We start from the raw sequence: 24,181 nt of genomic DNA on the forward strand, positions 1-24,181 counted from the left end.
GCCTGGAGTTTGCTAAAAAACACCTGAAGGACTCCAAGATGGTGAGAAATAAGATTCTCTGGTCTGATGAGACCAAGATAGAACTTTTTGGCCTTAATTCTAAGCGGTATGTGTGGAGAAAACCAGGCACTGCTCATCACCTGTCCAATACAGTCCCAACAGTGAAGCATGGTGGTGGCAGCATCATGCTATGGGGGTGTTTTTCAGCTGCAGGGACCGGACGACTGGTTGCAATCGAGGGAAGGATGAATGCGGCCAAGTACAGGGATATCCTGGACGAAAACCTTCTCCAGAGTGCTCAGGACCTCAGACTGGGCTGAAGGTTCACCTTCCAACAAGACAATGACCCTAAGCACGCAGCTAAAATAACGAAGGAGTGGCTTCACAACAACTCCGTGACTGTTCTTGAATGGCCCAGCCAGAGCCCTGACTTAAACCCAATTGAGCATCTCTGGAGAGACCTGAAAATGGCTGTCCACCCACGTTTACCATCCAACCTGACAGAACTGGAGAGGATCTGCAAGGAGGAATGGCAGAGGATCCCCAAATGCAGGTGTGAAAAACTTGTTGCATCATTCCCAAAAAGACTCATGGCTGTATTAGCTCAAAAGGGTGCTTCTACTAAATACTGAGCAAAGGGTCTGAATACTTATGACCATGTGATATTTCAGTTTTTCTTTTTTAATAAATCTGCGAACATGTCAAAAATTCTGTGTTTTTCTGTCAATATGGGGTGCTGTGTGTACATTAATGAGGAAAAAAATGAACTTAAATGATTTTAGCATATGGCTGCAATATAACAAAGAGTGAAAAATTTAAGGGGGTCTGAATACTTTCCGTACCCACTGTATACATATATGTGTATGTATGTATGTATGTATGTATCTTCTTGTTCCTGTTAGGGGTCGCCACAGCAAATCATCAGCTGCCACCCAATTGATGATGCGCATGCTAAACTTGGCATGTTTTACTGGATGAAGTCTAATTCTAGTGTCACCAATCAACCCAACCTGCATATCTTTGGACTGTGGGAGGAAACCGGAGCACCCGGAATAATCTATATACACACACACACACACACACACACACACACACACACACACACACACACACACACACAGAGAGAGAGAACAATAGTTTATATGCCTAAAAAGAAATATCAAATTAAATACTCAGAGCTAATTTATAGTGTGTTATACTTGTATTCTCTTCCACCATATAGTTTACTGTGGCTTCTCAGATGTACTACTATCAACATTAGAGGGGCCACAAGGCAGGAGATTTTTTTTTAGGATGGAAAACACTAATTTCTGTTGCTGTGAACAATCCAGACAATCACTTTCAGAAAAAATGTTAAACATTTATTTTTTCTTTAAGAAAAATATTACTTAATTCACATATGACTGTATTAAAAACAATGTGCTGAATGAGTGTAGATGTCTTTGCATGCAGTGACTCTGGCACAGTGTATCTTACAGGCATGTAGATTCATTGGAGTTGGCAACAACACAGGGATGATTGTTGGTTTCTTGACAGCAATCCTTGCAAGGTTACAAGGGGTGAAATGATTTCCTTTTCACCACATGGATATGTCCTGAACTTGTCTTCCCCAGCTGTGCTTTCTAGCACAAGTTGAGACTATATCTGAGCTATAATAGTCACTGTACATTATGGATAGTGGTGTGAAACAGTGATTGAATTGTTCCAGAGAGAGAGAGAGAGATGAGGATCTGCTGCCTGTCAGAAATAACAAAAATAAGGTAGACTGGGTTATGAGCTCTCGTTGTCCTTAGACATAAGTAATGCGGATTTAGTGAGCTGGATTTCTTTGACAGCCAGTGCTATCATGTTCAAGTCCTGCTGGCCATGTGTGTACATGGGGCAACTGTGAAGTGTAGTCTCTTTTTACTCTGAGCAGTCAGCCATAGATGACAAAGTCGCCACTCACTGCCAACACTCCACTGGTGCATGACAGTCCGTTTCCTCACTGCCAGATAGAAACGTATTTCAGCTGTATTACCTCTGCTAGCAGATGAGAAATAGCTCCCAACTGTAGAGTCTATATGGCTCTTTTTTCTACCTGCCATACTCTATACAGAGAGGCCTGACACCTTCAACGAGATCATTACAAACTGACAATACAGGCTTTAAAATATTAGGATGAAAACATGAGTTGTATTAGCTTCATTTTCTTATGCCTCAGCGCTGGGGATAGCTGCGGTTGGAGGCATTTTCAGGCTTGTCCACCTAGTTCTTGTGAACGCAAATATGTCAGCAACGCGTTACAGGAATTCCCTCAAATTTGGCACAAGTGTCCACTTTTTAGATTTTGGTGGTCAAGGTCAAGGTCAGTGACCTCACCTCTGTCCCATACCTGTGAATTTGACTAGGTGGTGGAGGCATACAACTGTGAAACAGTAATTCTGGATTGCTTCTGAAATGAGAAAGTTTGTTGGCTTATAATTTCATCATATTGACAACACACATACAGTTGCACTGTCAATGAAATGCCTAGAAACCTAACTTGTATAATTTTTCAAAATGTCCCCTATTGGTGGCCCTTGACTGAAGTGTTGGACTTGTGTGAAGAACATTAAACAGGTGTACATATGTATCTGCCACTGGTCAGGAAACCTGTTGCAGTCGTTTAGATTAGTACGTTGAATGGGACACGTTAGGAACTTGTTAATTCTACATAAACAAACCCATTACTTTTCTCAGCTTGTAAAAATTCTCTAAATAAACAGCTTCATTATTCCTTATCAGATTTACCATTTCAGCTTTTTGCTCATCCACTATGTTATGTTTAGGGAAGGAGAAATATTCTTATCCTCTGGAGTTATAACTTTGTTACTTCATATGCCTGAACTATAAAAATGTTTGATCACATACGTTTAAGTACAGCACTGTTTCAGGGATATATTGTTAAGATATCTAATACTGACAAAACAGTATATTTTCATCACTAACTTGAAAGTAGGCTGCCTGTAAATAAGAGTGCCCTTCTCCTTGTGCCACTTATTTTGAGGCATACAGCTCCCAAAATACTCTCTTAAATCTTTTATGAGTTCCAGGGAGGTGTCTGTGTCTGGAGTGTTAACTTGCTTATTTCCCACAACAACCATGTCGTCTTTAACCTTATAAAGTCTCCACAAGTGACCTACTTTTCTTTTCCTTTTTTTTCCAAGCAGATGAGATAAAAGTGGTGATTTTGACAGCACAACAGTACAAGCACAAATGGCACAGCACAAAGTCAGATAAACATTAAAGAAGGACATAAACAACAACATAGCAAAATAGCAAAGTTGCACCAGATGTCAATGTCCTCATTAATAATGGCAGGAAATCTATTCCCATCATAAAATATATAAGAATTTATATATTTTTAGAGGACACAAAACAGAGGGATGCACAATTGCTTAGCCAAAGCATTCAGTGTATATCAATTATTATTTAAAATAGTTTACTTGGAACTGTTTCTGAGTTGAAGAGGATGCCCTCCCCTTGACCTTCACTGGAGAATCAGAGAAGCACAATATTCAGATGAGACCATTTAGTGGTATAGCTTGCAAACTAGCTCATGAGTGGCTCAGATAATGAGAATATAATAATAGTTTTCCATGGCTGAATGAGCTTTTCCCAAAGAGAACTGCATGGCACATACAGTATGCATCCATGGCTTCCTCAAAAGCAATATTTATAGTCTGTAATCTGTCATGGTTAAAAATGTAAAGTGGTGTAAATTCTTTGTTTTCTACAGAAGCAGAAGATGTCATTTGACTTTGATATTAAAGGCCACATGCCCTGACAGCCTATAAGTGCATGGCCCACTTACAATAAACTGTATGAAACTGAAACAGGTCAACAGGCTCAGAAAGAAACCTGACAGCATAACACAGATAGATTTGTTGTAACGATTTAATTGTTAGTGTTTGGAGAATATGGTTACTTTTGTTAGTAAAACATCAGCTACAACCATGACATGATGTAAAAATGCTATTGTTAGGTGGCCAGCGACTATTTTACTGCATGTAACTGTGTACAACTTCATGAACTAGTTTCTTCAGCACTTCCAAAGGATTTAATGAGGCTTTATGAAGACAAACCATTAATTGAGTTTATAAAAGTGCTGTGCTGTGTTTCTTAACAACTACAGTTTTTTTTGCTATAAAAGTGGAAATAGCACGAGCTTGTTATGAAGAGATCCTTAATACAAGTGGCACAATGGATCTTTCACTACCTTAAGTGACCTCCAAATCTCATCTTTCTCTTTACACTACTCAACTTCTCAGGGCGTGCTACGGTGTACAGACAGTTGAAGATGTCCTCTGCATTATTTCACAAGACAGAATTGATAATTTGAGACTTTCCAAATTAATTAGGGTGATAATAAAATTTCTTGCTGACCAGTGGGGAATAAGAGCCTAATTAACCTATTTTCTGTATATTAATGATCTGTTTTTATCAGACACATTCTAGACCAAGGACTGGTGATCTCCTCCTGATTTCAAATTTTATAAACCTCATACATTAACAAAATGCAGTGAGGGGCTGATGGACATGTTTTTAATCTTCATTATGCAAGTTACTGGCACTGGATTCACAGGAGGTTAATGTTTCCACCTCCTCTGAGCCTGGTCTCATTTAAAAGGAACCATGTGCATCATGACAAATTACACAATACATAGTAAACTGATGCATAAACATGTAGACACACACACACACACATACAGTATATATGTATATCCGTATAGTCTTCAAACTGCTGCCAATGATTTGGTATGTTCCACTAATCTCCCACAAACAAGGGGAAGGCACTCTGAACATCTGTTTGCTCTGTCATGCCAGCAGGCAGGGGGCCAGTCTATTTGCTGTGCACCCCTTAATTTACCAGATGTCTAATGTAGGATTAATACAGCTTTACAAAGAGCAGTCATGACTCTCCAGCTGGGTCCCCAGAAAAGCCTACTTAAGGAAAAGTGACACCACCAAGTTGGAGAAACAGTTGTTGTATATTCACATCCATCCATTGTGCAGCTTTATATCCTGGTAAATCAACATCATGAAACACTCACTCAGAGGAAACGAAGCCAGTTTAAACCAAATAAACAAATACTCTCATTTATGTATGTTATTTATTCTTATCAGATTTGAAAAGCGTAGTTAAAGCATGTGGTACAATATATATACATTTGCACATATTACCTCAATAATTTCAAGAAATGTGTCGCTGCAATAACATTTAAAAATAAAAGGACAAACAATAATCTAAATTTCTGTATTAAGAACTTGTGTATTCCTTCCTTCAGAGAGCAACCAGATGAACAATGTGGTTCAAACATCAACTTTGATTACCCAGCCTTACCCAGCTGTGGAACACATTACCAGCCCCTATGAGCAACAGACGTCTGGCAAGGAGCTCAGCAAGTACGCCACACTCAAGGCTGTGGGTAAGACATTGTTTACGATGAGCTACAATAATGAAAAAAAAAAACAGTTGCCATTAGTAATTTGATCTGATTAGGTTGCTCGTTACATCCTCTATAAATGAAGGAATAATTAATAATGGTTTTCCTGTGTTATTGAAAGTGTTCGTGGCTGCTCATTTTGCTTATTTCCAGCTATTTAATGTTTAATCTTGGGTACCTCTAGATTAGCTTTGCACCCACCATAACTCTAAATAGTCTACAATTATTTCAGAACAATAAAACCCAAGAGCCTCCTCCTGCAAATGACAGGACAGTTTGTGAACACGCACGGCTCCTGCTGCCAGTGTCCTGTCAAAATCTGTTTCCCCATCGAGATGTGTTTCCCCTAACCTGAATCCTAACATTATCCCAACCACAACCACTGATGGGGGCACTCGATGAGGGAACACAGAAAAGCATGTCATGGGCACTTTAAGTATCAAAATGTATCTGAGCAAACCATAAACAACAGGATCTGTAATCCGAGCAATCATGTGGACAGGTTTATAATTGCATATAAATTAATCTAAAATGTTTCTTGAAATGTTTTATGTAATTCAAGTAAAATTAAATGTGGTTAAACATGAAAAGTCTCAACAAAAGAAATCGTATTACTGAATTTTTTCTACCGTTTCATCCACAGGCATTAGTAAGCTTCGCTGCCATCCTTATCTTTTAAGTTAGAATTAAGACAATATGTCTTTTAATTCTTAGCTCCTGCAAATACAGCAGCAATCCTGTATATACACCAGACATGTGTTGGAAATATCTTCTTCTTTAAATAGAAACCTAGTTGTTTTGGATCTCCGTCATTTCTCTGGCTGACACAAATCTTCGTCAGTTAATCCACAGTCCATCGGTGCCGCCAGAGAGAAACTGAAAGTTTATTTATAGAGGCAAACTTGTTGTTTTTCTCAAGTGCTAATTTAGGAAAGTTTGAAGTTAGTGCCTGGACAAGCAGCATCTGAAACAAGAAATAAAAGCTGATACCAAAGTAGTATCACTAATCAAATTATTTTTTTATGTGATTTAGTTTTTTTAAAGACTTGAACAAAAACACGTTTGTAGTGTCAAAGTAGTACAAATGTCTTGACATCATAAAATGAATACTGCAGTGCAAAATTAGCAAAGTTACCCCTTTATGCACAAAAAGTAATAGTATATGCTTAGTCTGATGATATAAAAAAAATGACAACAGGTGATGACAACACTGAAGTGAGTGCTCCATCACACTAACCATATAAACCTCTCATCTGTTTGTGCACATAGTACTGGTCCTGTGTGATATCACCCTTATTAGAATCTCTTACCTGTATTCACAACTTGATTAATGGAAGAGAATTTGGTCATTGCTACCTTTCAGCACTAAGGTCTGTTGTAGAATTAAACTTAAAACAGTCCTTTAGTCCAAAATCTATTATTTTGACCAAGTCATCTTTGCCTCTTATCCAAATGCTCCTAAAATGTGCACAAACAAAAAAAAAAATCCCAATTAATAAGAGAAATAATCAAAATGTGGATCTGTATTTGATGATTTTTAGCGGTCTTTTTATAGATTCAACCTGAATCAATTAGCTGTGGTTGACAGATCGGGCCGTGGAAGGTACGGCAGCTATCAGCATGGGTGCAGTCCAATCACATAAAACAGTTTGCTCTCTTTGTGATTCAGGCAAGCAGCTGAAGCTTCTCTACTGCTAATCCACTGAAGTGCTGTCAAACAAACTGATCATTAGGGAAAATAAAAATAGAGCAAATCTTAGCTAACGAGACTGGGGACAGGAGGCAATCGGGAGCAATCACAACACAAATGAGTTGGGGGCATGGTGATAGGAGGCAACTACAGGGTGAGTCATGTGTCATCTGTTGTCCTAATATATTGTATGTGTTAATTTACCTGCGCTGATATGGGGTTTACAACTGCCATAAAGCATGTGCAGCTCATCGTGTGTGATCAGGCATTGTCTGCCATTGATGAACAGACCACATTAAAGGTTATATAGGAGAAAAAAAATCATTAATTCTTATATATGAAGCAATAGTAGCAGAAGGTTTAGTAAACAAAAGCTACTTCTCACGGTTGGCATGCTGAGGCTTCAGTTAGTGAAATGAATATTGTTTTCATACACTGTCTACACCTGACTAGAGACACAAAGTCACATCACAGTGGCTGTTTATAGCAAATCACTGCAGTTGATTACAAGACAAATGCCAAGAGACAGGATAAGTGACAAGTGGTCTACTGGCACACATCTAAGCCTTACTGAGATTTGGGCACTGGGATATCAACAAGCATTCAGTGGTGTGTGATTGTAGCTAATTGACCAAACACACACACACACACACAAACACACACATCCTTGCAGTCATCACTTACAAGGTGTGTACATAGACATTCATTTCCATGAGACCTACCCTAACCTTAGCCAGAACCGTTACTTGCCTGACCTTAACCGAAGCTGACACCTGCTCTAACATTAGACATTTTGGTAAAATTTGACAAATTAGTTGTGGGGCCAAGCCTCTGGTCCCAACAAAGCAGCGTGTTCATATCAGTTTAAAGTAGCTGATTGTCTTTTTCTCAATTTTTAAATTTTGCAGTTATTTGCTTTAAACAGTAAATATTTCTTTCTGATGTTATAAACATTTCATGTATGTGCATGTAAAATGCAAAAGGTACACAGTACATTCTTATTTTTATGAAGTTATAATGATGGTAATTATGTTAAATTACACTACTTGACTCTGTTTTGTGAGCCTAATGGTAACTGCCTGTGCACCTGTGCACTCAGGACTCAATGCAATGACTAATGCAGGAAAAAATGACAACAAAATACTTGTGTTGTTTATTTGTGTATTTGTTAGCAGAGAAAGCTAATGACAGCTTCTACAGCAACCGGCGGCATGCCATCGAAATGACAACCAAGGGCAGCCTTCCCATGGAAGCGGTGGATATGGAGCCAGAGCCGAGTAATCCTTACAGTCCACCCAGACAGCTGTCTGCAAAGCAGAATGAACACAAGTACAAAAGCCCCAAGAGTCGCAGCTCCCAGTCGCTAGCCTTTGCTTCCAACACTGCTGCCAGCCCAGGGGTGCTAAGGTCCTGGGAGAGCAAGGACACTCTGGGACTGCGACCGAGCTATGGCCCAAAGAAACTCTGCATTGTAGAGAAGGAGCTGCACACCACTCGCTACATGCCTCCACAACCATACTTTGTCACCAACAGCAAGACAGAAGTGACAGTATGAGGGATTATCTAAGCGTCAGGCTTAAAAAGGAGCCTGTATTTACGAAAGACAGTGACTGCTCACTGTGGGTGGTGCTGTGAGAAAGCAACTTGGACTGTAGTATGTGCACTGTGCTTGTAATGTGCAGCAATTAAGGCACAACCTACGAGGACTCAGAAGGGCACAGTGATCAATATGTTGTCACTGATATTCATATAATTCAAATACTACAACAAAACACAAATGCTAAATAAATAATATATATGAGTGAAGAGATGTGACATATTGTACGTAGTACAGTTGTCCGTATTCACTAAGATATCAAAGGACCTGAAACTCAGCGTAACTGGTGTAACTTCTAATAAATCAACAGTGTCTAAATGAGAAAATCTTCCTTTTCTACTATATTTAAATTAAGGCTGAGCAGCCTGTGTTTAAGTGGGTATAGATACCGTGCACTTTGCAGTGACAAGTAGAAAAGACTACGGCGGATCAACTGCAGTGGCCAGGAATTATTCATTTAGGAAAACTGCCAGAATAATTTTTACCATCCTAAATTCTAGTTGTTTAGCTATTAGTCTCAGTATATCACATGAATAACTGTTACACACACTTGGATGTTTTGGGAGAAATCTGATTACATTTTTAAACTGATTAATACTGCAGCTTATTGGATGCGTGAGACACTCGTTTTAAAAATGCGAGTTGGTCCCCTCAGGTACAGGATTATAGTTCTAAATAACAATCAGAAATGGATTGGCTTTATTCTGGCCAATACCAACCCTGTGAAAAATGCCCAGATTCGTGCCGATACCGATACAGGCCATGCCAGTATCGGATCAGAACATTTCTATTAAATAAAGCGCATGAGCCATATGAGGTGGTAACGCTCAGTTTAGATGGTCATGGCTGTCACAGACTTAAGCAGGAACTATAATCATTTAAGAGAAAAAAAAAGAAGATTATTCAGGTTCTTTTCCAAAATGTCATATACATCCGTTTCGGAGAGATTTACTTGCTAAGTTGATCCGCCAGTATTTATAAACTTTAGACAGTTCTGTCTGTGAAAGTGTTACCGTTGACCTGAATGACTTTAAATCTATTCCGTTTACATTTTGTGAATGTTTTGTCCTTTTTAAGGTGTTAGATAAACTCACACATGCATTCAAACCAAGTCACTGCCAACAGATCCATATCTTTCTATGGTAACTAGGAGAAGTAGCTGCAGAGTGTTAAACCAGTGTTGTATTGGTGTAATAGTGCCTCTCATCAGTACCAGCATGTGTGTGATTATCCTAGAATATACTGTAGATGAAGCCCCAGTATTAGGATGGTGATTGGTCTTATTCTTAGTAATCCATTATGCCCTGAACAAAAGTCGCTTTGTATGTGAGGATGGTGGCTCGCAGTTTGCAGTCGAGGTATGCCATGCAAGTGATTTTAATCCCAAATCTCACATTTAAAGAATGTATCTGGTCTGACCAACCTAAATGCAAGTGGTAAATGCAGTTGATGCCTCCACTGTTGGAAGTAAACAGTTAATGAACTTTTGTCAGGTTCAATGTAAAGATGTGAAACAAAGCTAAGTAAATGCTGTTGTTCTTTGTCTGTTGCTGAACAAATAAATGGGTCCACTAAATACAGCTTGACATTGTTTGGTTAACTACAGCTGTTTTTGAACTACACTGAACTATTCTGCAGTTCATGCTGCCGTCGGCCAGGAACCTCTATACTGCAGGAAACGTTCGGTCAATATGTTTTTTGCCCAGCTAATGTATTAACAGTTACTAAAAACAGGACATGGGGACACAGATATTCACAGCACACAGGGTTTCGGGTGCAGTTGATCATTTGTTGCATTGATTCCCCAGCCAATACAAAAGCCCTGCAAGACTTACTAATGTGGTTGAGGACAGGGCTGCACTCTGGAAGTGGGAGCTGCTTGTGTAAATGTGTATTTCTCAAGTCAAAAAGAATCAAGCGCAGAAATGATGTAGACCATTGTATATTGGCAGCTCACAGACTCCAAACAAATTGGAGGTACTATTTTCTGAAACATACATCCAATGCACCAAAATGTAATGTTTGATCCACATTATTCAAATGAAAATTTTTATTTACACCAACAATATCATATAGTCATCACCACTAAATGTTTTGTGAATGCAAACTGTGTTGCTGAAACCACTGTTATTAAGCTACAGTATGCAATATTTACACATGAAACTCTACTGTAATACTGCCAGTGAAACCCATGTGTACACTGTGTGTCAGTATTGCAAAGCCCAGTAGAACACAACAGCAGTGTTCTATAGTATTAGGTAAGTTTAAAGGAAAGCTCCTACGATCACAGGTCTAATATAACTCACAATAAATTCTTCTATCACTGTTGGCTCATTATCAGAATGTGCATCTAATTAGACAGCTGCTCTAAGGGATGTTGTTACAATACGTGTGTACTACTTTGGTTTAAAGATCCCCTGTTACATATGTACAACCTCAGTTTGACATTTCACATCCTCTGTTATCCTGGAAAATTACTGAGCATTTAAAAGTTTCCCCATGCATTGTTTGTTCTGCAAATTATAATCTGTATGTTGCCAGTGTCCTGCAAAAACCTTGAATCTGTAAAATGCCATTTTTGTTGTATTGAATTACATGATATTACAGTTGAACTGGTGATTTGATTTCATTGTGGTATTTAAAAAAAAATAATAATAATAATAATAATCAAAAAAATAAATTAGTGCAGCTTGGAAAAGTCCAGTGATACAAGGGTTCTGCAAGATGCACACCAACAATATCTTTTTAGATACCATCTGAGTGTAGCCTACCTTGTACAATGAATATGGTCATTGGCAGTTTATAACAAAAAAAACAACAAAAAAACCCAAACATTTGGCTGATGGTAGGACCCAGTGTGGCAGCAGCAAAAAAATTAAAGATACATATTCTTACAGAAACAAAGAAACTAAGTTCTACATATGCAAGTTTTTGGTGGTGTTTTGGTGCCTAATAGAAATCTTTAGCTGTACTTCTTCCTTTTAAAATTATATTTCTAACTGGTTTTACCATGTGCCACTCCAACACCAAGCCACCACACCAGATGGAATCATAACGTGGAAGAGCTCTTGATGCAGTCAAAGGACCTCTTCTATATGATATACTACAGTTTATGGGACTTTCTGTTTTGGTGTGCTCTAGCTGTAAAAAGTGAAAGGTCATAATAGTGTCTGTATTAAAACTATTTTTAATAACTGTGTCTTTTCCAAACTTCTTTAGAGCCATTTCCTTATTTGTTCTTGATAGATACGATTATATAACTTGACCCATTTTGGACAAGGTGGTTTTATTTCCTGTGAAACCAAATATACAGAACAAAACTGATTGAGAAATGTTCAAATTGCTGGTCATGAACAAACTGTATCAAATCTAATGCTTTTTGCCGATACATATTTTTGAATAACGTCTTCTCTGTGCACTGTCAATCTTAAAACGCTGCTTATTTGACTTTCATATGTCCATCTACACTTCATAGTGTTTAAAACCGAATTGCTTTCAGCTGAAATGACTTAGTGCAAAGCTCTGGAGTAGTAAAGAGGGCAAAACAAACCTTACATCTTTCCATACAACAGCTCATGTTGTGCATCAACACTATAACAACAGCCGACAACAAACTCACAACCATTCAGTCTAAGAAGTGGGACCTATACACACTGGTTACTGGTTTCCTCTCTGTAGCCTTACTACACATGACACAGAGGCATTTTATAAAGAAGCTGCCACTCTCCTGTGACAAGTTCAATACCTGCTTATCTGTTAAAGCCTGAAGGAGCTGAACTGACTGAGCCAAGCGCTAATGATTTGTGTAGTTTAACTCGACGGGGTCTGAGGTTCGTCTCCTGTGATGATCTATATTAAATAAAAAGACAACAGAACTACAATAGGACAGTAATGAAATAAACAAAAAATGAAAAATAATTTAAGGACATTTTTCTATAAGGAACAAGTGTTGTGCTGTGTTTTCGTGTTTGATATTTCAATTTTTGGAGAAAAATGGAAATGAAACAGATGGCATGTTAGAAAGGAAGTTCACAGCCTATTATTGTTTTGCTGCTGTACAGTAAAAGATAGATTTCACACAGTCGGGTACCACTTGTAAAGTAAAAAGCACCAGAAGTGAAGAAGGCAGGCAGTTTGGTGAACAATACAGTAGTTGCCCCTGAGGGCAAGTTTAGATCGCTTTGCTTTTCCCTCTACTTTTGCACTTGGTGGAGAATTCAATCCATTTTCTGTTTACAGCTGTGCTTTCTATCAGAACATCAGTTTTTTTTTTTTACAAGCCTCTGGGAAAACTGTCATTTTCCTGAAAACGCCAGGAGACATCCTTGTTAATTAGCAAATGATGTTTCCTACCACTAGGGTGGTTCCCTCTGGAAATTAAATCAGCACAAAAACCCACTTTTCTTCAGACAGCAGGGCGCGGCCATGACCTGGTGTGTGACAAATCTTGATCCTACAGCAATTGCAAAAAAGAAAAAAAAAATCCATGAACATGAAATAATTCAGGATTGTACTTTTCGCATGAATTGACAAACAGCCAGTCCCTGGGGGTCAAATATGCAAAAATGTGATTTTTGGATTTGTGCTGAGAAATGCACTGGAGTAAAAAATTAAGTGTGGCAGGTTGTAATTCAGAGAGTCCTCTGGGAGTGGACAAATTCACGGTGGCCCATGTTTATTCCTACTTACTACATGACTTCATCCTTTTTTCTTACATGAAAGTTTCTGCAATCTGTTGGAACTGACCTTTCCTTTCAAAGAATTTACACGGTAACTTCACAAAGAATTTGTCAGCAGCCATAGGATCCTGGACTGGAATGGTCTCCTTTTCACAGACAGATTAATACAAGAACAACAGTATAATCATAAGACTTTACTGGTCTTTGGTGGAAAAGTCAAAAGATACTGAGCAGTACATCAAATTATAAGTATCTCAACTATTTAAAACTTCCTCTCCTTTTACCGGCTGCAACATAAAATGTGATGAACACAACAATGCAACAGTAATTTTAATCCCAATAGCATGATATACATTAATGTTAAATGTGCCATAATGAGTACTTTTACTTTTTAAAGTATGGTTTGATGCCAATATTTTTGTACTTTTACTTAAGTAACATTATGAATGCAAGACCTTTACTTGTAACAGAGTATTTTTATACTGTGGTATCACTACTTTTACTCATCTGAGTATATCTGAGTATTTTTTCCACCACTGGTAAAAACGCATTTCAGCATGAGACGTTCAAAACAAATTTCCAAAAGCATAACTGAATTGTCAGTGAGTCAGAAGTGCATTTACATGACAGTTTTACATTTTTATTCCTATTGAATGTGAATACAGTATGTGAATCTGAAGAAGACTGGGATCTCTGGGATAAAAAAAAGTCAGTGACAGGCTAGCCAGTGGTTAACAGATATTAGATCCATACTGTACGTCCCAGACATTGAGACATTTAAATTATTTTTGCACATTTACACAAATACTACATTGTCCATGTCAAAATAAGTCAAGTTGGTGCTGTGTTATAAAGTTATCGACTCCTATGTGCCTTTCACACACAGGAACACTGCTCCACAGACACACAAACACATGCAGACATAGACTGCAACACCACATCCAATCATTTTCAGCTTTACCATCAATCTCACCGAGAGTGGGCTAAAGGAACAGCTGACTCTGCTGCTCTGAAACACAACCGCTCAGAGGCTCAGGGGGAATGTATCAGCAAACAAAACACCCAGTTGTATGAATGCAATTATACCATGAAATACAGCTTGTGTACAACAAGTCGCCTCTGCTACCACAGCTACCACCAACAAGGGTGCAATTTTAGAGGTGTAACAAAATGTATAATATTTCTCATACGGGTTTTGCAAACCTTATTAAATTGCTGCAGAAGATTTGACCTTGGGTGGCAAATTCAGGTTCACTTCATGCATTTCATTCATTAACTTGTTTAGATGCATTCAGAAATAATCACATTTCTGTTTTCTTTGCATACAGTCAACAAAGGAGGCCTATGCCAAGTATTCTCCTTGACTGCAATAAAATATGAGCCCAAACTTGGAATGACAAGCTGTCTAGATCACTGAACTGTTATAGCCTGCCATTCTTGCTACAGAGGCATTTCCATGAGCTGCTGCTGCTTATTAAAAATCAAGCCATGACTTCCCTACTAAATTTGAGCCATTCTCTCAGATAATGAGGGACATTTCAGCATCTTACTGGAAAACTGCTGCTGTGGAATTCCAAAACGCACGACGTCGTGAATGCATCAGCAACATTGAAGATGCTCTTCAGCCGTACTCAGTCAACTTGGCAATTTTAAGATGCGTTACATTTTATTTCAGTGTTTATCCAAGAGCTGAGGTTCAGTTTCCAGGGTTTCATGGTGTAAATGGTCTTGGTAAATGGTTTTATACTTGTGTAGTGCTTTTCTATGCATTTTCACACTAGTTGCCCATTTGCATTCCTAATCACTCACACAGGGTTGTGGAGTAGATTGGAGGAGTATCTTGCTGTCTTCTGCTCAATCAGTGAGTGATTAAGACAAAGAAAGAGGAGTGGGGGCCTAATGTCTGTATTTAGGAGACTGCTGCTCTATGTGCACTCTACCACAGCAGTATAATGAACACATCTCTTATCTACAAACACTGCTTTATGGCAGTGTTTCCCTTCTAATAATAAAATAATAATAGTAACACAAAGCCCATTTTGAAACAAGATTTCCCACTGTTCTGCAGTCAAGGTTAGTTACTGAGGGAGAAATCTCCTTCACATAGACACTAGTAGAGCCAGAATAGGCCGCCAATGCTCCAAATTAATCCATCCTCCCTGACAGTGCAGAGTAACACAGTCCAGATCATTGTGCTGCTACAAATGCAAGTGAAGCAGCTTGGAAATTCAGACAGGAGGCACGCAGGGATTAGGAATGTGAACCTCCACAAAGACATGGAGAGGTCGTTCCTCCTGCTTGAGGCAGGAAGAAAGGTCATTGTGTTATTTTAGGATAGGAACAGTTTCCCCAGGTTAAAGGTCAGTGATACTCTGATTCCATTCAATGTATCATCGCTGCACAAGTTTCACTTTTATAAAATTTGTAACATTTTAATATGAAATATTTTCAACATATGCAATGTGATTTACAGTAATCAATTCTACCACCACCAATCTCTGGTCACCGTGTTCCTTCATGAAATTTGGGTTAAACCTACTCTTGACTGTTTCCTGCTCCATTCGTGAGGCCTCTCTAATGCAGAACACATAAACAAAGGAATATCAGAGATCCACAGGGAATACTATGAACCGTGTTCACTGCTGGTTTACAGAAAGCAGGGCTGCCTATGAGGAAGAAATCTAGCAGGCTGTCACTGTTTGTGTTTATGTATGTGCATTTTTTAAATTATCACTCTAAAGCCTATTATGCACCCAGACCTGTCTCAACACACCCAACACATTAGAGACATTTCAGTCAGTCCTAATAGCAAATTGCGAGCTTTCATGCTTTGGCTGTAAGAGATGGCAGGGCCACTATGTTCCTTAGCAGCAACAATGTCTAATTGTCTTATGCCAGGTCAGTCACGAGTGACTATTTTATTTCCCAAATCTCTTCTCTAGTCTAGCTCTGGGTCTCACCATCAGACATGATTAACATTTCAATTAAAATAAACGTACTGTACATCTCACTAGCACCAAGTCCCTCAGAGGCTACTGCACACAAGGTGCTACAGCGCCACCAAATATGGTAGGCGAGAGTAAATGTACAAGTGAAATTATGAAATACACTGCAGCATGGTGAGCATTGCTAAGGGCTAAGTAACAACTCAAAAATTCTGAAAGTGGAAAATAACTCTGATGAGTCAGATACTGGCAACAGACACTGTGACGAGCAGAGCTCTTAGTTTGACCACAGTTAATCAAGAAATGTCACGGAAAAGATGAGTGAGCTGATGAAATGCAAAATCAGGTTTGGTTTAATAATCCCCAGTGATTTTCAAATATTCAGCTTGGACCTTTTAGGTCACAACAAAATTAAACCAGACCTCATTATTCTGGAAATCTCAGTGACTTCAACAACAGTAGCTCCTTTTATATGATACAGTTTTATTTGTACTGATGCCTTACTGCTTTTTGTACACTGCTTTGCAAACTTTTGATTTATCATTGACAAGTAACCTGAAAGAGACAGATTCCCAGATTGACTTGTAATTTATTAATTTGATTCCCCCTCCACTGCCTTGCCAGTGGCCCCTCTCCATTCACTAAATGATGACAGCCATTCACGTCACAGACATGGCTTATAATTTTTCTGTCTCTTTGTACCTGGGAGACTGGCTGCACTTCTTTATCTCCTTTCTTTCTCTCACATCATTCCACACGTGGCCTCTCACCTTAGCTCTGCAAGCCTTTCAAAAGCTGCCTGAAGAACAGTTTATAGTCACAAAGTCACATCGTACTAGACCAGTATAAAGGCCGAGGTCTTCTTTCTGGATGAAGACTCAAAAAAGACATTTATATAGCCTGACTTTAAGGCAAATTCACACCCACTTAAAAAAAACCAACTTTGCTCTTAATATAACATTTCTAGCCCCAACCACTATGAAAGTTTGTTAAAAAAATATGAGTAAATAAAATAAGTACAAGAGAAAATAAGGTCCCTACAGTGTTTATTAAAATACAGCAAACCTTTGTCAGTCAGGAAGCTGAAATCAGATGAGATGGAAGGAAATCTCTCTCTGGACAAATGTAAAAGATGACCGCATTCAAACAGCAGCAAAAATGAGCTCTTCTGCGGTGAAACTCCAATTAGACTAGTTAATAATTTATTCTCCCATCGTCTATAGCAAATTCTGACAGGGGAGTGACATAACCCGAAGAAACGTAAATCTGACATAGAGGAATGTGTTGTTACTAAATCTGTGGGGCCTTTATAAGAATGTGAGCTTCCTCTGTCACCTTTCACATACTTTGTGACTTTGTGTGCTTGGAGAGCTGTGCAGGTACTGCGTCATTCAGATCTATGTAGTTTCTTCATGAGCCTGTAGAAAAGTTCACCAAACAAGGGCTGTGACTTTACAACAAAAGCCTGTCAAAATCATATCTGTGTGCTATAATTCCTGTCTAGAAAAGGAGCTATTAAAATACTCTGCACATCCCACAGGCACAGCGTTTTTTTTTTAATTATTGACCTACACTTATATCCACATTTATTCACCCTACTACTCTAAATGTGGAGCAGGAGCCTTGGGCTATAGTTTTATAACACACAACCATTTCCATCACTGTGAAGTGGCACACATTTTACCTGTTTGTTTATGATGAAGACTGAAACAAATTGGTCATTTTATAATAAAGGTTTAGAGAAAGTGGAGTGAGTTATCATGAACTGCAACAGGTACCAAGTAATTTGCAAGACATTCAGCTGCAGATTCCCTGTTGTATGTGCGGTTGCCCTAATTGTTTTCCAAATTGTAAACTATTCCTCCAAAGGCATAAAGGGTGAATGATAACCTTTATCGAACTACATAAAAAAACTAGAATTGAACTGAAGTTTGGTTTTGCAAAACCACAACCTCTGGTTGTTGCCCTCAATAGTCGATAGTCACAAGCAGAGTTCACTGTTAACTGTGTGAAGAGATGGATAAGGGACACAACTGACCCGGATAAAGTTATGCAGTAGAAATGACAGACTGAAATAAAATGATGTATGTCCTGAAATGTCTGAAGGTTTTGGGCTGTATCATGCGTTTAGTCTGTTCATTACCCTGGATCACTAATAAAGTATGCCACTGCAAAATTAATAGGCATTTTACTGAATAAACATGCACACAGAGCTGCCTCCAAGATGGCATGCCATGTACCCACTGAGACAAGGAGAGTAGTGAGGCAGAACTTATATCAGTCTTTATGATAGAGGTATTTCATGATACATGAGAGAGAGATTTCACAGCAAAGGGGAAGCTTTGAAAACCAAGTCCAACCATCCACCCATTATCTACACCGCTTATCCTGATGAGGGTCATGGGGGGCTGGAGCCAATCCCAGCTGACACTGGGCAAGAGGCGGGGTCCACCCTGGACAAGTCACCAGTCTATCACAGGGCTGACACACAGAGACAGACAATCACATGCACACACACTCACTCCTCCAATTTAAAGTTACTGGTCAACCCAAGCTGCATGTCTTTGGACTGTGGGAGGAAGCTGGAGTACCTAGAGAGAACCCACACAGGCACAGGGAGAACATGCAGACTCTATACAGAAAGGCAACAGGTCTGCTGGGGCTCGAACCCAGAACCTTCTTGCTGTGAGGTGACAGCACTAACCACTGAAGGAAAAATTAAAAGAGAAAATCTCAGATACATGCAGAACAGGCTATTTTTGTAGCCGAAAAGTGGCATTTGAAAAAATACACCAGACTACAGAAGATGTTTATAAGGGCTGCCTGTTTGTTGTTTGGGGACTGTAGAAAATATTAAGGGTCAACCGACCAATGATACTGCCACACATGGGTGTTTCATGAGTGCACTCAGAGACTTGGTTTTTAACCTTTCCTAATTTTTCATTTCCAATTTTCCACTAATGTGTTTCCATCTGAATGGCATATAAGTGCAGAAAGACAAAAGAAAAACTTTCTATTGAAAGGCCTCACAATGAACAAAGATGAATATCAAGGATTTTTTGAAGAATGACACAAAGAACATTATCTTCCATTCTGACAAAAAGTCTTGAAAAGTGACCATTTCACTCTCATTTGGAGAAGTGATGTGCACAAACATGGTGATCCACTCATGCAGTAGCTGAGAAAAGGGAAGGTTTTGGTATGATCTGGGGTTTTGTTTCCTGATATCAAGTGTCTTGAGATTCCTAAACATACAGAAAAACAGGAAGAAGACAAGCAGCTCCTGTATTTAGCATTCATTACTGAATGAATGAAATAAAGACAGTAGACAAGATCACTGAGCAACTTGAGCAGCAACACTGGGATTCACTCTACTCTCAAACTTCAGCCTTATAGCAAAGAAACAGAGCAGCACATTACACAATGCAAATTCATAAGATGTCATCAGACTCTGACAAACGCTTCATTGACTTTGGCTCAGTTTAGATTGTAGCATTTTGCCCAGATACGTGAAGATGTGGAAAGCACGGCTCTAAAACTAGATCACTTTTTCAGCTGGATACAGCTGCAGACAAAAATAAAATCCTCACCCTTTATAAATGACATTCAGAGGAAAAGCAAGGCATCTGAAGGGAGCAGTGAGTTCCAGACGCAGTACTATTAAAACAAGACCCTTTTTGGGCCAACCTACGTGTGGGCCTGCAGTAAATAAAACACCAACGTTTCCTTGTCACGGTAAGGCCATGAAACATATATACATTAACAAATAAATGAATGAGAGACCTAAGAAAAGGCTATGGATTTTCTGAGTTTCTCCTGGGATGTACCAGATGCTTTCGCATACCTCTGAATAGGATCCAGGTCTCCTGTGACTCAAAGCTTGACTGCTAATTCAGACAGATTTTTGTGTGTTTGAGTGTGTGCAGTGTCTCTCACCTGTCCTCTTCAAGTCCTCAAAGGCTCCCAGCATCTGGGGATGTTCAGGGTTATTCAGCAAAGTCAAAACTTCATCCACGTTTGTGAATTTGCTCAGCACACCTTCACAGGAGAGAAGAAATTAAAGTGTTTCAATGGAGACTGAATTAAGTTAAATAAGTAAGAAGATCGTCTTTCACGGTCAAACAAACTGGCAGGTATTGTAGTTTACCAGTCAATATTACAACTTTAGTTTAAAGGAATGCTCAAAGGATGAGTATTTGGTCACCATCATCCATAAAAACAAAAACTCCTTTTATTCTACCACTCACAAGCAAAAGGTTTCTGATATAAATGTAAATACATATTCCAAACATCATCACATGCACTGAGCCTTTCGAACCTCAGGTTTAGCATCAAGTTTAAACAATACTTTATATTTCAGAAGTATTTTTAAAATTATTAACCATATGGTTTAATGTTAGATATATTTAAAGGATTTGGACCAAACAGGATTCGGCAGCAGCGTGGCACAAGCATCCTACAGGCAACATTGAACGGCTGCATCGATTCATTCTGGTCATGGTGATCACAATCGATTAAGGAACAGAGGCTGAGTTTTAGCAGATGTCGAGACAAAGCCGATTCGTCCCCCATCCTAGAGAGCAGCGAGTTGACTGTGAGCTCCAGGTGGACCACTGCAGGGGTGTTCAAGCTCTTTGGCTCTCAAAGGGTTGAGGTGGCGCTATAGGGTTCAGAGCAGTGCTCAACCACGGTCACCTCAATGGGTGCGAGGGTTCAGAAGCTGGAACCAAACCCAATTCTAGTTGGGTTCAGAGCAGTGTTCAACCACGGTCACCTCAATGGGTGCGAGGCCACCGAGCAGCCCTGTTTCAAAGCTGTCTTTTTCAAACAAGACAAACTTCTCTTTGTTCAGGTTTACATTACTATGAAGACATTACAGACCAACAATCGGCCAGCGGATGGCAGTGTTGTCTGAGCCTATCAGTCAGTATAAAGTAAAGTCGGTGTTCAACAAAATATTCACATTTAACCTGTTCAACTTCCCTGGTTGTGGAAGCTGGATTGTTCTTTTTATGCCTGTGTAGGGACAAAGAAAACAACTGGGTTCAATTAGGATTTTAGCAGCAATTTAAAAAATAGCTCCATCCTTTAACCTTTCCCTTACTTAATGAGATGTGTGGGTCTGGTTATAGCAACAGAACAGGGAAAGGGTAGTAACTCCTTCAGCTATCTCCTGCAGCTGCACCATATTATGTTCAACAGGAGGGTCCAACATTATGCATATCCAGAGGCTCACTGCACCAGCACAGGAGGAGCAATCTGTCATTTTATGGCTTTGTCGATTATAAAGCCATTTCTTTCCGAGGTTCAGATTGCTGCATTCAGCTGCTGGTTCTTACAGGATGTACTGATCTGAGGTTTACTTGGGATACTGTCAGATTTGTCTGACTTTGCTTGACAAAAATACAGTAGGCAATACCTCAGTAGCTCTATGTCTGAAAAAGCAACTGGGAAAGTTGTGTGGTTTCAAAGGTGAATCAGCTCTGACCTAAACTGTGTACAAAAACAAAACAAACATACAAACAAAACCACAAAACAAACACAACAGTTACTAATGTTTGAGTCATAATCCCACAGCACATTTAAGGTGAAACTCTGTCATTGTCTTATGTATATGTAGGTGTTCTGTGTTTTACTTGGCTGTGAAACGAAGATTTTCCCTTGAGAACAAAAAAAAGGTTAAGTTGAGGATGGTATTAGATAACTGACCCAACCAGTGGCACAAATAAACTTGACTTAATAAATTACTGAAAAACTTGCTTTATTTGTTAGTGTAATGTTTAGACAATAATTAAACATGTCTGTCAATGAAAAGTGATGCACTAGTGACTAAAACAGACTGAACAAAAGGAGCAGCCAAATTAACCTGGGGACGCATTTAGATTATGTTTGAATGGACCCTAAAGGTTGAACAGGATTTCCTTACCGTACAAGTCAAAAGTGCTGTCATTTATTTGCAAACCAGTAGAGTAAAGGAGGCAGTATGATCACTGTGCCTACATCCAGTTTTGACTGACACCATGCCTTTCAGACCTGTTCGCCGCTGCTGAGGCGGCTTTAAATTTATCATTATAGAAGCCAGGCACAGCCCAGTCAAACATTTCCAGCCGCAGCAGCCGGCTCTGCCACTCAGTATTAAGACTCCTGTATAGGAAGCCCATGGCAGCTGACAAACCTGGAACTCTTTGTGCAGGCTCGAGTGCTGGGGAATAAGCCAATTAGATATGTTTGTCAGAGGCTCATCATGAAACAACTCACTACCACAGCCAGTCAGCACAAGAGAGTTTGGACTGGAACAGCTGTAAAAACAGTAGTGTTTTATTTCCCTGTTTGTAAAATAATTTGAGTTTTATTCCATGAAACAAAAAACACCAAACTCCCTTTTTGTTGTCATCTTGAAAGCACTGCCCAGAGACATGAAGAAATATGAGAGCTATGGTTCCACAGCGTTACCTCACGAGGCTGAACTCATTACATGATCTGTGTTTAATAAAATCTCTCCTGCTCATACTCTATGCAGCACTAAATGGTTTCCTTTAGAAGAGCCCTTTTCAGACAATGGACGAAACAAGCTGTTGGGCCTGAATGTGACAACAGACCAGCAGTGCTCTCTACTGGCAAGAGGAATTAAAATCTGAATTCATTCAATTACTTGGTCCCTCCAGGTTTCATCAGGACAGATGCTAACAGCTTCTTGACATGATGTTTTCTGATCTCTGTGTTATTATCATCTGTGCTGCTTCGTGTTGTTGTTGATATGTATATTACAAAAGGTTTCAGTGAAGATACATTGGTCTTTTCATACAACACATTTCACATTATATTAAATGCTGCAGGAGATATTTGAGAATCACTCTGGATACTGTAAATGTGTTCCATATTTATTACTCAATATGAAGCCATTCAATTAACCATAAAACTATTGATTGTAGATTACAATTTAATCTTAAATGACAAAGAGACTGAGGCATAATTTAATAAATCCATTTGGAACTATAAAATAAATAAAACCAGGAACTACTGCCACTCAAAATCTAATTACTTTAATAGTAATGGATTTGTCAGTAAATCAACCAAGGGTAACCTTAGGCAAAGTTGTGAAAGTTGTGCTGTGCATCACGTACTGTGCCCACCGGATAACTTTTAGCCTTATTCATCATGGAAGTGGAGCAGATCAGATCAGAGTTAGACATAACAAACTGAGAGGATTTGTCCAACATAATAAATGTTCTTCATAATATTATGAATCCACTGTGGCCAAGTCAGTGGATGAAATTCATGTGCAAGCACACAGTGTTATCTGGATTTGGTTGTCCTTTAGAGCTTGACCAGTTCATGGTTGTCTAAAAGAACCCAGATACCAAGAAAAGAGTAAACAGAAAGTTAGTCATTATAATCATAGTTGTGATTAGGAAATGGACCTCTGGAACTGACCTCTTCCTTCACTGTGAAATAAGTGAATGAAACAGAAAAGGCAGTGGCATTACAGTCTATTACGTATTGCTTGTGCAAACAGGTGCTGATTTGTATTTAAATATAACAAGGAGTTATGGTATAGGGGTATGGTTACACTGATATTTCAATCCATCCATCCATTATCTTATCTGTCAGCTGACACTGAGCGAGAGGCGGGTCCACCCCGGACAGGTTGCCAGTCTATCACAGGGCTGACACACAGAGACAGATAATCACACGCACACACTCACTCACTCCCCTCCAATTTAAAGTCACCGGTCAACCTAAGCTGCATGTCTTTGGACTGTGACACTTAGAGACTAAACTAATATTTAATATGATCTATA

General features: G+C 39.1%; 2 protein-coding genes across 5 annotated transcripts in view; one reads left to right on the forward strand and one right to left on the reverse strand.

Annotated features, from left to right (window-relative positions):
- The window catches only part of shisa9b (shisa family member 9b), a 17,067-nt gene extending 5,673 nt beyond the window's left edge, over positions 1-11,394 (forward strand). Inside the window, exons 4-5 of one of the 2 annotated variants that reach the window (XM_020610535.1) lie at positions 5,310-5,450; positions 8,331-11,394. In XM_020610535.1, coding sequence (XP_020466191.1) covers positions 5,310-5,450; positions 8,331-8,713 — 524 coding nt within the window. In that variant the 3' untranslated portion in view covers positions 8,714-11,394. The remainder of the gene's footprint in view (positions 1-5,309; positions 5,451-8,330) is intronic. The other variant, XM_020610536.1, reaches the window with a different exon arrangement.
- The window catches only part of mrtfbb (myocardin related transcription factor Bb), an 80,094-nt gene that overhangs the window by 52,126 nt on the left and 3,787 nt on the right, over positions 1-24,181 (reverse strand). For all 3 annotated transcript variants that reach the window (XM_020610526.1, XM_020610528.1, XM_020610529.1), the window contains exon 2: positions 20,316-20,417. In XM_020610526.1, the coding sequence (XP_020466182.1) occupies positions 20,316-20,417 (102 nt within the window). The remainder of the gene's footprint in view (positions 1-20,315; positions 20,418-24,181) is intronic.

The sequence above is a fragment of the Monopterus albus genome, unplaced genomic scaffold (assembly GCF_001952655.1).
Source record: "Monopterus albus unplaced genomic scaffold, M_albus_1.0 scaffold105.1, whole genome shotgun sequence".
NCBI lineage: Eukaryota > Metazoa > Chordata > Actinopteri > Synbranchiformes > Synbranchidae > Monopterus > Monopterus albus.